General features: G+C 56.3%; 1 protein-coding gene across 1 annotated transcript in view; it reads left to right on the top strand.

The window, feature by feature from the left end:
* PITPNM3 (PITPNM family member 3) overlaps positions 1 to 12,894 on the top strand; it is a 101,858-nt gene that overhangs the window by 74,748 nt on the left and 14,216 nt on the right. Inside the window, 7 exon segments of the mRNA XM_031657221.1 lie at positions 3,540 to 3,729; positions 4,176 to 4,298; positions 5,055 to 5,239; positions 7,743 to 7,915; positions 9,529 to 9,699; positions 10,990 to 11,184; positions 11,936 to 12,084. Coding sequence (XP_031513081.1) covers positions 3,540 to 3,729; positions 4,176 to 4,298; positions 5,055 to 5,239; positions 7,743 to 7,915; positions 9,529 to 9,699; positions 10,990 to 11,184; positions 11,936 to 12,084 — 1,186 coding nt within the window.

Genomic DNA, 12,894 nt, shown 5'->3' with positions numbered 1-12,894 from the left:
CTCTCTATTCCCATATTTATCTAGGTATTCATCCATCCATCCATCCATCCATCCATCCATCCATCTCTATCCATCCATCCTCATCACTCTATCCATCCATCTATCCGTCCATCCATTATCTCTGTCTGTCTGTCTCTTTGTTCCGTCTTATCTATCTATTCCATCTATCTATCTATTCCATCTATCTATCTACTCTCCATCTGATCTATCTGTTCATCTCTACATGATATCACAGTGCTGTGATGGAGGAGGAACAGGGCACTGTGGGCCCTCCGAGAAAGGCCAGAGAGGACTTCCTGGAGCAGTGACTTTTGGGTTTGCATACCATGGCTAAGTGTGTGGGCTCTCAGGCTGCATGGATCTGAATCCTGGCTGTGTGATCAGGGGAATGTGCTGAACTTCCATTCTGCTCAATCTATAAGCAATGGAAGGTAGCCCAGCAACTCTCAGGGTGGCTTTGAAGAGTCTGTGTGCTAATGTGTGTGAAGCACTCAACACAGTGTCCAAAACGTAGAAAGTGCATAGGGATGCCAGTCTTGGGGATGCCAGTAGCCTTGGGGGATGCTGAACTTAAAAGAAGGGATCCAGAAGCCATGGGGATACATTTAGCCCTGTGGATACTTAGCCTTGAGGGATGCTAGGCTTTGGGGGATGTGCTTAGCCATGGGGATGGAAGGTGGCCTGAAGGGGAATGGATAAGTGGATGGAATGGATGGAAGGGAGCCTTATGAGATCCAGCCATGGGGATGCCACCCTTGGGGATACTAGTCTTGGGAATACTAGCCATGGGGATGCCAGCCTTTAGGATGCCGCCGGGGATCCAGCTACAGGGATAACAGTCCCTGACACAGCCATGGGGATGCCAGCCTTGGGGATTAACCTTGGGGATGCCAGCCCTAGGATGCTGCTAACTCCCTGGGGATGCCAGCTGTGGGGATCTAGCCATGGGGATACTAGCATGTGGGATACTTAGCCAGGGCTAAGCTTGGGATACTTCAGCCACAGGGATGCCAGCCTTAGATCCAGCTGGCTGGGATGCCAGCCCACTAGCTGTAGGGATTCAGCCATGGGATGCCAGCCTGATACGCGTGGATGCTAGCCTCAGGGATACTAGCCATGCGGATGCCAGCCTCGGAGATGCTAACCATGGGGATTCCAGCCTCGGGGATGTGCTAGCTGTCACTCACATCATCTTCCCCCTGGCTGGAAGAGGGGCTCTCTCTGCAGGTGGAGAGTGGGCTGGGGAGGGAGACTTCCAGCTCGCAGTAGGGAACCCAGCTGGTGGGGAGAAAGGAGGGAAGGATGTGTGCACAGAAGGGCTGGCTGAGCGCCGGGTAGCTTGCTCACTGCTGATGCTGGCATATCCTTGCCCACTGTGGGCCCTGGTACCTGTGGGGGACAAACTGAGGGGACCTCCAGGGTGTGGGGCCTCTGGGAGCTCCACCTACTGCTCCAGGCCCTGAGGACTGCAGTGCTCCCCGTCTACCTGTCCTGTTGAACTAGCTAAAAGTAAGTGCCTGGGGCCGGGTGGATACCTGGATTCTCAGCAGTCATATGTGTAAAAAATGACCCAAATGCCTGCAGGGCCCAAATCCTGTAGGTATTTGGCAGATCACTGGGGCTGGCAGCTGGGAACTTTCAGTCGGGGGCAGGAGGGAGGCCTCTGCACCTCCATTCTGCCTCTCCCCCTCACAGGACCCTGCCAGAGACTTGGGGCCGCTGCAGAGCCCAGCCCTCAGGCAGGGCCCTCATACCCTGGGGCTCCGGAGCTGGGGAAGGTGCGAAGAGGCCCCTAGCAGAGTGCCAGGTGTGTGGGGCACACCGCACCCCCGATTCCCCAGGAGAATGGGAGCCACTGTTCTCAGTCAGATGTGGCTCTGAGGAGGGCTCCGTGCAGGGAGGGCCAGAGTCCCCCGCCCTGGAGCTTCCAGCTGGTCGGGAGAGAGCATGGGCAAGCCCCTTCCCTTCCCTGGGCCTTCCTTTTCCCCCTCTGGATAGGGAGAAAGTCAGAGACTCTGATTTATCTGCATTCCTTGGACACCACCAGGAATTGCGGGCAGATCTCCATCAGAGTTGGAAGGAAGGAGATTAGGTCCGTAATTCCGCAACCTGGTTAATTGCCCACATCCCTGGCGTGATTCTTGTTAAACTGTGAGATGTCCAGGCCTCCCCCGGGCGGTGGCTGATTCAGGAGGGAGGGGCCCCGGAATCTGCATCTCTGACACCTGCTCACTGCCTAGCTGGTGGCATAGCATGTTCCGTTGTCCCTCTGCCAGTCCAGGACTTCACTGTGCAAGTTCATCATCCATCTCAGGAACCCCTGTACCTGTCCCCAGGACATCTGACCTCCAGAGCTGGGTCACCTCTATCTCCAGGAAGACGGATGGCCCAGCCATTCGCGGGCCAGCAGGAGGGAGCTTAGTTCTCCCCCAGGCAGCTCCTTGCCAGGGCCATTCATCACCCCGTAATCACGGCTGGGAGGGAGCTCTTTCTCCGCTAATTAAAATCTCTCCGCTGCAATCGAGGCCTGTTTCCTCTAATTTGTGTTCTTTGGAGATGAGGAATGGCTGACAGGGCCAACCTTGTACACCACGAGGACTCTGCCACCTGCTGAGAGTGCTCGAGCCCTGTCACCTGCCCCAGATTCTGTCGAGTGCCAGTGGGATCTGCATTGGGCTCCATCAGCCTGAGCTTGGGCTAAGGGGGAAGGGCAGGCTCTGGACAGGGGTGGAGAGTTCCCAGCCTCCCGCTATGGTCCTTCCTAACCAGCCAGGTCCTACAGTGCACCTGGGTCGGAAGCCCCAGGGAACAGAAGCAGAGGTTGGGGCAGAGGCAGGGGCAGGTGACTCGGAGGCACTGGTCTCAAGTGAGTCTGAGCTGCCCAGAGAGGGAGGCATTTCCTAGTGGGAAGGTAGGGAGTCGAGGGCACCAATGCAAAGTCTGGACCATCTGCTGACTGGACACTGTTGGGCAGGCTCTCAGCCCCCTCTGGGGTCACAGAACTTTCTGCAAAGCTAATGAAAGCTCTGATCTTCTCCCAGTGACACAGTGAACACATCATATCTGTAGCCATGTGCCCAGCTCCAAGCTGTGGCCAACATGTGAACCCCAAGCCTGGCATGCCCTGTCTCCTCCTTTCCCAGCTTCTTCAAAGCCTTCCATGAGGCCTAGTTCCAGCCCCACCTCCTCCAGGAAGTCTGCCATGATGATATGTTCCACACTAGCTGACTGCTCAGCTGACTTCTTCCTCTATGATTGGGGTGTCCTTTGGGGCCATGCAGAAGAGGGCAATAGAGACCACAGTCACAGGGACCCCAGGACCCACACCCATGGCCAACACAGGAAGGACACACAGGGAGTCAGTGTAGGCTTGAATCCTCTTCCCCTCTCCTCCCCACACGGCTCCCGCCTGGGTCTTCCTGAAGGGTCCCGGGAGCCCAATTCCGGGCCAGTATGCGCTCTCTTCTGCCTGATTCTCAGCCCCAAACCTGCCAACCTGCCCGATCCTGGCTGGGCTCACCTTGGGCCCCTGTCTGCAGCCTGAACCCCTACAGCCACGATGAGGGCTGCCTCAGCAGCAGCCAGGACCACGTCCCTCTGGCCGCCCTTCCCCTGTTGGCCATCTCCTCCCCGCAGTACCAGGACGCTGTCGCCACCGTCATCGAGCGAGCCAACCAGGTCTACAGAGAGTTCCTGAAGTCCTCCGATGGGATCGGCTTCAGTGGGCAGGTAGGACAGCCCGCCCTCCCCTCCTCTCCCCTCCCCCTGTTCCGGCCCCTGCCTGGGAGAGAGGCTGGAATCTACTGAAAGGACCAAGGCCAGGCTGTTCTCGAATCAGCCTCTGAGCTCAAAGTCGGCTTTTGAGATCTCTGAGTTTGCCCTCATTTTACAGATGGAAAAACGGAGGCCAACAGTCTGAGTTCTGATTCTGAGCCCATGCTGCTCTCCAGCCCAAGTCCGACCCCTGAGAATAGCCTTCTCCCCGTCCCTGGGCTGACCTGGGCCGACGTCAACCCTGACCCCCCAGTTTGCACACTGTTTCCCAATTGGGCTCTCTCAACGCCTCCCAAGGACGAGTTCTCACTCTCCTGTGAGGAGGCAGCACTGCTCTGGCCGGGTGTGGGGTGAGGGGCCAGCAGTGGGCAGGCCTGCAGTCCCAGCTGCATCTCTTCCAGGTATGTCTCATCGGGGACTGTGTGGGGGGCCTCCTGGCCTTCGATGCCATCTGCTACAGTGCGGGGCCCTCAGGGGACAGCCCTGCCAGCAGTAGCCGGAAGGGGAGCATCAGCAGCACCCAGGTACGGCTGGGGGGCAGGACTGCGGGAGGGCTGTGCCCACAGAGGTAGGGCCCGCCCCTCAGGGAGACGGTGCTGGTTCTTCACGTTGGCACCATGACATCCAGGTTACAAAGAAGTGTATCATAATCCGGCTGGGCGCAGGGGCTCATGCCTGTAATCCCAGCACTTTGGGAGGCCGAGTTGGGCAGATCACTTGAGGTCAGGAGTTCGAGACCAGCCTGGCCAACATGGTGAAACCCCGTCTCTACTAAATACAAAAATTAGCCGGGCGTGGTGGTGCGCGCCTGTAATCCCAGCTACTCGGGAGGCTGAGGCACGAGAATCACTTAAACCCAGGAGGCGGAGTTTGCAGTGAGCCAAGATCGTACCACTGTACTCCAGCCTGGGTGACAGAGGGAGGCTCTGTTTCAAAAAAGAAAAAAAAAAAGAAAAAGAAGAAGTGTATTCCTAATCCCATAAGAGTAGCAGGGGATTATTATGACAGGTGTGGAAACTGAGGCCCGGAGAGCTGGATTTGGCTCCTTCGACAGCCGTCCAGCGTCCCAGCGGGAATGTCAATCCTGTGGATGCGGGAGAGAGCCTGTGCCTAAAATCCTACCATGATTATGACGTGGCTTCCTGTGTCTTTTGGAAGAAGGGTAGCCCCTCACATCTTAGGATGAAGGGGTTGGTTTGTGCTTGAGGGGAGGAGACAGGGCCCCAGAGTCTCCCGTGACAACAGTCCTTTTTTCTCCCGTCCCCTGTTCGGCCCCAAAGGACACCCCAGTTGCGGTGGAGGAAGATTGCAGTCTGGCCAGCAGCAAGCGTCTCAGCAAAAGCAACATTGACATCTCCAGTGGGTTGGAGGATGAGGAGCCCAAGAGGCCGTTGCCACGGAAACAGAGCGACTCCTCCACCTATGACTGCGAGGCCATCACCCAGCATCATGCCTTCCTCTCAAGGTAGCCCCTCCCTGTCCCCTGCTTGCATTCTGTCAAAGCACCCAAAGCAAGAAGACCTTGGCTCAGAGTCAACTGGGAGGGCTGTGACCAGTCATATGTCCCAGGCCCTTCCGTGGGGGCCCATAGATAAGCATTGAAATGCTGGGACCGAGGCCACTGGCCGTCCGCCCTGCACTGAGGGACCGAGGCTACTCGTCGTCGGCCCTGCACTGAGGGACCGAGGCCACTGGCCATCCGCCCTGCACTGAGGGACCGAGGCCACTGGCCATCCGCCCTGCACTCAGACTCTGGAACCTGGTCCCTGTCCCTGCCTTGCTCGGACTTGCAGAGAGACTGGGAATAGTCGTCTTTTTCTGAGCCTCGGCTTTTCTTCTGCAAAAAGATAAATGCTGCCCAGCCTGCTTCACTGCATGGTTTTAAGAACCTGGTGGAATAACGGCTGTGACTATTTTTTGTGAGTCACCCTAGGTGTGCGTTGTTATTTCTCACAGGGAAAGAAAGGGCCAAGTAGGGGTCATGCGGCCAGTAACGGAAGAGCTGGGATCGTCATTCTGGTCTCCCTATCCCACGTTCAGTGCTTTCTAATCCAACACACTTTTGTTTGTGGGCCAGGCAGGTTCCTCTACAGAACTGCCTACCCTTTAACTTTCTAGAAGAGACATGTTCATCAACATGGGCTAAACACATTATCTGCACATTAATTCAGCTTACAAATTAATTGAACTTGGACCCCAATTGGAAGGAAAGCCTTTCTTTTTCCTTTGCGCCTCGGCGCTCTTCTACCTTTCTTTCTCCTTCCTCCTTACCCAAGTGGTACCTTGAGGTCATTACAACATTTGGAAAACGTATCATCTCACCACCCAGAGGAAGCCAATTGTCTCACTGTTAACACTGAGACTATTTCCTTCTACATGCTTTTAAGATCGTTTTACTTAAAAAAAAAAAAAAAAAGAAACAACCCTTTACATTGTGATCTTTTCCTGATATAATTAAAAATACTTGATAAATATTCTTAATGGCAATATAATATCGAGTGAATGGAGATCAGTTTACTTAATCCCTATAATTAGGCATTTTGGCTATTTCCAATTCCTTAGCAGTGTAAATAGCCCTACAGTGAACATTTTTGTGCATAAACATTAGCGTGTATATTAGGGTGATTATATTTGGATGGACTCCTGGAGGAAGAGTTACTAGGTCAAAGGCTCTGCCCATTGAAATCTCTGAATGTTTAAAGCCCTGCTGACAGATGATCCTTCAGAAAAGCAGCTACCTTCTAGTGAGGCTTGCAAGGTGAAAAAAAATCTCAACATTCCTGGTTCATCCTTGAAGAATCCTTTAGGAGAGCCCCAAATTGGGAGAGTGACGAGAAGTTGGAGGCTTCCAGGAGCTGGTCTGACACAGCCAGCTTTCCCCTCTGGTGCAGGGACAGATGGTGGTTTCTCTGGCAATTAAGTAGTTGGCGTGTGTTTAGGGACCACGCTGTACATGAAATATGTATTGTTAAACATTAGAGTCATCGTCTCACTGTGAGATGCTCACACTGCGAGAGGCAGGAGGGAGCGTGGGGACTGAGGATTCAACTTTGCTGACTCGCTCACTCCCGAGGGTAGGGCCCTTGTCCCCACGATTTCAATGGCTCTTTCTAAAGTTTGTTCTCCTCTAACTCAAGTAGTTTAGTTGCTTTGCATTCAGTTAATCGATTCACTTTAAGCTGTAGCTAACGCTGGCTGGAAGATAAGGAAGGTGCCCAGGTTTCCTTCTGATTCTCAGCGCCCTACTCTGGGTCTGTGGCTGAACGTAACTCGGATTCTTCCCGCGGCAGTGGGCACCTGGGTTGGAATTCTGTGTGTCTCACATTTTTCTCCTTAAGCTCTACTTCATCTGTGGGCTGGGGCTGGGGGTGGGGAGACCAAGCTGTCTGCATCTGTGTCTGCGGGTTGCCTGGAACGGGAGTTAGGATGAAAGCCCTGATGCCAGCAGAACAGAACTGACGTTAGCCAGCTGGGTGCTGGGCAGGCCGGGCTTGTCTGATACACAGTGCAGGAATCCTCAGCGTGGCCATCACAAAGCCAGCGTGATGAGGCAGGCCTGCCGGTGTGTAGGATGCTCGGGCGCCCCAGGTGCTCATCCTGTTTTTGTAAGTAACATTTTATTGGATCCAAGCCATGCATATTTAATCACCGTCCATGGGCACGTTCGTGCTGCAACAGCAGAGTTAACTAGATGCAATGGAGACCACACGGTTCACAAAGTCTGAAATACTGACTCTGGCCCTTTGCAGAAAAAGTTTGTTGATTCCTTTTCTAGTCAAATATCAGCCAGGCCTTGGTGGCCAGTGCTGACTGTGGGTGGTGTGCAGTAGGTGGACTCTCAGCCCCGTCCCAGAGATGGAGGGTTGGGCACTCCATGCTCAGAATTCAGGCTGTGCTGCTGAGTGAACACTCCCGCATTCTCGGTCCTTCCCTGACCTGCCCTGCCCCGCATCCTCCTCCCTCCACAGCATCCACTCCAGCGTGCTAAAGGATGAGTCTGAGACCCCGGCGGCGGCAGGGCCACAGCTCCCCGAGGTCAGCCTGGGCCGCTTTGACTTCGATGTGTCCGACTTCTTCCTCTTTGGCTCGCCACTGGGCCTGGTCCTGGCCATGCGGAGGACGGTGCTGCCTGGGCTGGACGGTAGGGATGGTGTGGGCGGGGGCCTGAGGTGCCCGTGTGTCACTGGGGCCACCGTGTCAGGGCCTCGGAATGAGGGGAGTGGAGTCGGGGATGGGGACAGGAGGGTCACAGAGTTGGGATAGGTGGAAAGAGAGGAGAGAGGGTAGAGGGAGAGAGGAGCCGCTTCCCTCCCGACACAGGACCGCAGGACGAAGGTGAGGCAGCTTCAGATGGATTTCACTCTCCACATCAAGTGCCCCTGGCTCTTTGTGGCCCCATTGTCCGGTGGTCATGCCCTATGGGGAAGAGAAGACAGAATATTCACCCTCTTGCCTCCCACCCTCTCTTTCTCCTGTACTGAGGCAGACAGACTGCCAGGTTGGTCTCACCACCCACCCCCGCATAGCCCCAAGCCCACCGCAAGTGCCTTTGCTCTACACAATACCTGCAACTTTTTTTTTTTTTTTTTTTTGAAATGGAGTCTCACTCTATCGCCCAGGCTGGAGTGCAGTGGCATGATCTCAGCTCACTGCAACCTCTGCCTCCTGGGTTAAAGCAATTTTCCTGCCTCAGCTTCCTTAGTAGCTGGGATTACAGGTGCCCACCATGACACCTGGCTAATTTTTGTATTTTTGGTAGAGATGGAGTTTCACCATGTTGACCAGGGTGGTCTCGAACTCCTGACCTCAAGTGATCCGCCTGCCTCAGCCTCCCAAATTGCTGGGATTACAGGCGTGAGCCACTGCGCCCGGCTAAGCTAATACCTGCAACCTTGAATGCCTTTTCCTGCTCCTCTAAAATGTACACACCAGGTGATTGGCACCAGCAGGCATGGGGGTGGGGAGGGTAGCCGTGACTCTTAAGGACTGAAGCACAGACCGTCTGAGGCTGCAGGGCACCTTGGGTATCCACAGATCCATGCTTTTGGCCAGAGTTTACTGATGAACTACGATATGGAACAGATAAAGTGGGAAGGGTTCTGGTAGAAATGGAGGCGCGGAGGCAGAACTCCATGGTTGCCCTCAATGTCACTAGTGAACCCTAGGGCTTCCGGGATGCTGAAGGGTCCAGTCCCTGTTCTAGAAGGACAGGGAGGCCCGCCGATGAGGTGGAGGCCTCAGTGGAGACACCTGCTGGTCAGCGAGAGACATGTTCCACCAACTCTGGCAAACCTGGAACTCCGCAGCAGCAGGCCTGGGAACGGAGCGTTTACAGCCGTGAGGCCTGCGGAAGGGGCAGCTGACCTGCCTGAAGGAACCTGGGTTGGCTTCCTAGGTCAGGTGGTAACTGAGTGAAAACCGGAAGAATCTAAAGGAGTTGCCCCATGGAAATGGTGGAGCGAAGGCCCGCAAGGAGAAGGGATGGTTTGAGCAAAGGCACAGAGAAAGGAAAGCTGCGAGCCTGATTGAGGAAGGGCAGCTGTGCACCACGGCTGCAGTGCTGAGTGCCTATCACTCACTCCTGGGTGGGGAGACAAACTGAACGTAACGGCTTTGTTCCCGTGGGGAGCAGGGAGCCCGGGGAGGCTCTTGAGAGGGGAGTAGGCTACTCCAGGCTACACTCCAGGGAGCCTCCTAGGGCCCAGGGAGCAGGTACTAGAAAGGGGCTTCCCTCTGTCTTCCCACTCACCCCAGGCTTCCAGGTGCGTCCTGCCTGCAGCCAGGTCTACAGCTTCTTCCATTGCGCAGACCCCTCTGCCTCACGGCTTGAGCCACTGCTGGAGCCTAAGTTCCACCTGGTGCCGCCTGTCAGCGTGCCTCGCTACCAGAGGTTCCCACTGGGCGATGGGCAGTCCCTCCTCCTCGGTAGGTTCTTGGGGGTGGGAGAGAGTGTGCTGAGCTGGAGGTGGGGCCCCAGCCCATTCAGCCCCTCCAAGCTCTCAGCGAGCTCACCTGAGCAGGGGCTGTGAGAACAGAAGGTTAGCTGACTCCCCTGTCTTCAGAGTCGCCCACCTGTGCTAAGCACCTGCTCCGTCTGAGGCATATTGGGGCTCAGAGACCCAGGCTCTGTCCCCCAACAGGCTCCTGGATGCACTCCTGTGGCCAGGGCTGATGTAACACTTGAGCTTTCAGACCTGATGGCAGGTCCAGGGATCCGTGCTCTAAGCTATTTGTGAATGCCCAGCCTGGACTCTGGAGGGGTAGGGCAGAGAGTGTGCCATCCTGGTGGGCTTGATGGAAGAGGTGGCCTTTGATTAGGGTCCAGACAGGGGAGGTGCATTTGGACAGGTGGAGAAGAGCTAGAGGATGAGGACTGAGATCTTCTAGGTGGGGAGAACAGAAGGAGTGAGGGCAGGTGGTTTGGCGAAGAGCCAGTGGCCTCCAGGGTCAAGTGGGGTGATCCGGGCATGGATCAAGTGTGTCATCGATGGGAGGCCTGTAATGGACAGTCAGCAGCTTAGAAATCGGAGCCTTGGCTCCACGCCCTACTTGAGGACGTTTAGCCTAAGCCTGCTCAGAGGTTTATGTCAGGGATGGGGGAGCTGTGCTTGGGGCTGATTCAGGATTAAAAACCATGCCTTCCTCACCCCTAATTCAATGGAGCCTTTGTTTCCAAATCCCTGCCTTCCTGGAGCTTCACTAGGTCGGCTAGGCTGGAAACCCCCTCCCCCATGGGTCCCTCTTTGGTCAGGGGACTCCCCTCCCTCCCCTGAGGCTATCCTAGCTCTCCGGCAGGAGTCCCCATTCCCTTCCAGAGGCAGCCTCAATCCTTTGTGGCGCAGGGGAGGAGTTGGATAAGAGAGGACATGGCTGTGAGTCACTCCTGGGACCTCAGCTGGTGCTTTTGGGGCAATGTCCCAGACGCTCCCTCTGCAGCTTTATTGGGGGTAGAGGTGATGGCTGGGACTCTGCGTAACTCACAGCTGCAGGGAGGTAAATGCGGCGATGTGCTGTGGCAACGGGGTCCCTTCAGGCCCAGGGGGCTGGTGGGGTGGGCACAGTGAGAGGGGCAGGTGCCTGCTGGGCTGGCAAGTGAGCAGGGCCAGGGCTGGCTCTTCCAAGTGCCCAGCCTCCCACCTAGCACAGGGCTGGCACTGAGTGGGCAGCTCTGCTGGAGACACGTGACTCAGCCTGACCTTGAAACTCCCCCTCCAGCTGATGCCCTACACACGCACAGCCCCCTCTTCCTGGAGGGCGGCTCCCGGGACAGCCCGCCACTTCCGGACGCCCCTGCCTCGCCCCGCCAGGCCTTGAGGTTCCGGCGCCCAGGACGGAGGATGAGCGAGGGAAGCTCCCACAGCGAAAGCTCGGAGTCCTCGGACAGCATGGCACCCGTGGGGGCCTCCCGCAGTGAGTGAGGTCCTTTTGGGGCCCTGCCTGGACTCGGGGGAGGGGAACCTTCCTCTGGGTGGTTGCTGGGTCACTGCTAGAGCTGCTGAGGGCAGGTCCTTGGGTAGGAAGAGGGTGAAGGAAGTCCTGGGGGCTGCTTCTGCCTTTAGAGAGCCGGGCGTCTGCTGGTGGAGATCCAGCATCGGTCCACATCCTCACTCTGGCCCCAGACTGAGCTCTGACCTTGGAGGAACCTTGACCTCTGACCCTGGACAGAGCCCTGAACACTGACCCTGCCTCAAATCAGAGCTCCGACCTTGAAGAGAGCAGTGACCCCTGATTCCTGACGGGGTCTGAGCTTTGACCTCAAACAGAGCCCTGACCTCTGAACCTGGGCAGGGCTCTGACCTCTGACCATTAAGGAAGTCCTGAACCCTCCAGACATAGTCTCCACCCCGACTTCAGGCAGAGCCCACTGGGAACTGCCACTGAGCGGCAGCCCTGGGTGAGACTGTGGACGTCTCTGTGGGTCTGGCCCTCCTTCCTGGGCACAGGCTTGGTGCGTACATCTTAGCGGAGGGCTGGAGGGTTTTGAGAAGGAAAGAGGAAGAGCAGCGCATTCCCCAGGCCTCCTTCAGGCCAGGGTGCACCAGCCCAAACCTGTGCCCCACGCGACGCATCCACCACTGGTCTGGGCAATGGGAGACCCCACTGCCCCTCGAGTGAGGCCCTGGGCTGGCCACACACCCTCACCTTCCTCTCCGACCCACAGTCACAGCCAAGTGGTGGGGAAGCAAGAGGATCGACTATGCCCTGTACTGCCCTGATGTCCTCACGGCCTTCCCCACCGTGGCCCTGCCCCACCTCTTCCACGCCAGCTACTGGGAGTCCACGGACGTGGTGGCCTTCATCCTGAGACAGGTACCACTGCGCAGTCGTGGGCCTGCCCACAGCCACCGGGAGGGGGTACCGCCCTTCTCCAGCTGGAGAGGAAGCTATTCCTACAGACCCTGTTCAGCTTTTGGCCTTGATCCTAAGAGCATGGGGAAGGCATTGCAGCACCTACGTGAGTGGGGAGTGACATGACCAGAGAATGGGCTTCATAAAGACGTTGGCTCCTGGGTGACTGATGGTGTGGTACATTCTCGAAAATTAAATATAAACGACATAGGAGAATGTCCCAGTGTTTCAACTTGGAGACTGGAGTAGTCAGTTCCCACTCCCCACTGGGTCTCAGTGGTCTCATTTGCAGAACAGAAGGTATAGCAGAAAGGCCGGTGCCCAAAGGACAGCCTGGTCGGGAGGGAGTCTGGGGAGCTGGTAGGGGTCATGACGTTCATGAACAGCTGCGATGGCCAAGGTTGGGGGTATGGTTTTATATTGAGTTCAATGGGAAGCCGTTACAGGGCTGTGAGCAAGGGAAAAGTAGCAACAGGCTTGTGTTTTTTGAAGGAAACCCTGAGGCTGAGGTTGCTGTTTTCAGGGCAGGAGAGGAACCATGAGGCCTGTTGTGAGGCCAGTGCAGGGGTCCAGCTTAGAGAGGAGGCTTGGACTAGGACAGGGAGTGAAGGCAAGATTTCCACAGAGTGGCAAAATTTTCGTTACGGTGCGAGCACTTGCGGTGACCGCATTGTAGGAGAAAGGGGAGCCCAGAACGTCCTGTTTCTCACTTGAGTGACCATTCCTGTACTTGGGGAAGAGCAGGGCTGGGCAGGGGACGGAGGAAAGTGA

This window comes from Papio anubis, chromosome 17, assembly GCF_008728515.1.
Source record: "Papio anubis isolate 15944 chromosome 17, Panubis1.0, whole genome shotgun sequence".
Lineage (NCBI taxonomy): Eukaryota > Metazoa > Chordata > Mammalia > Primates > Cercopithecidae > Papio > Papio anubis.
This window is presented reverse-complemented; position numbering and strand designations above follow the sequence as displayed.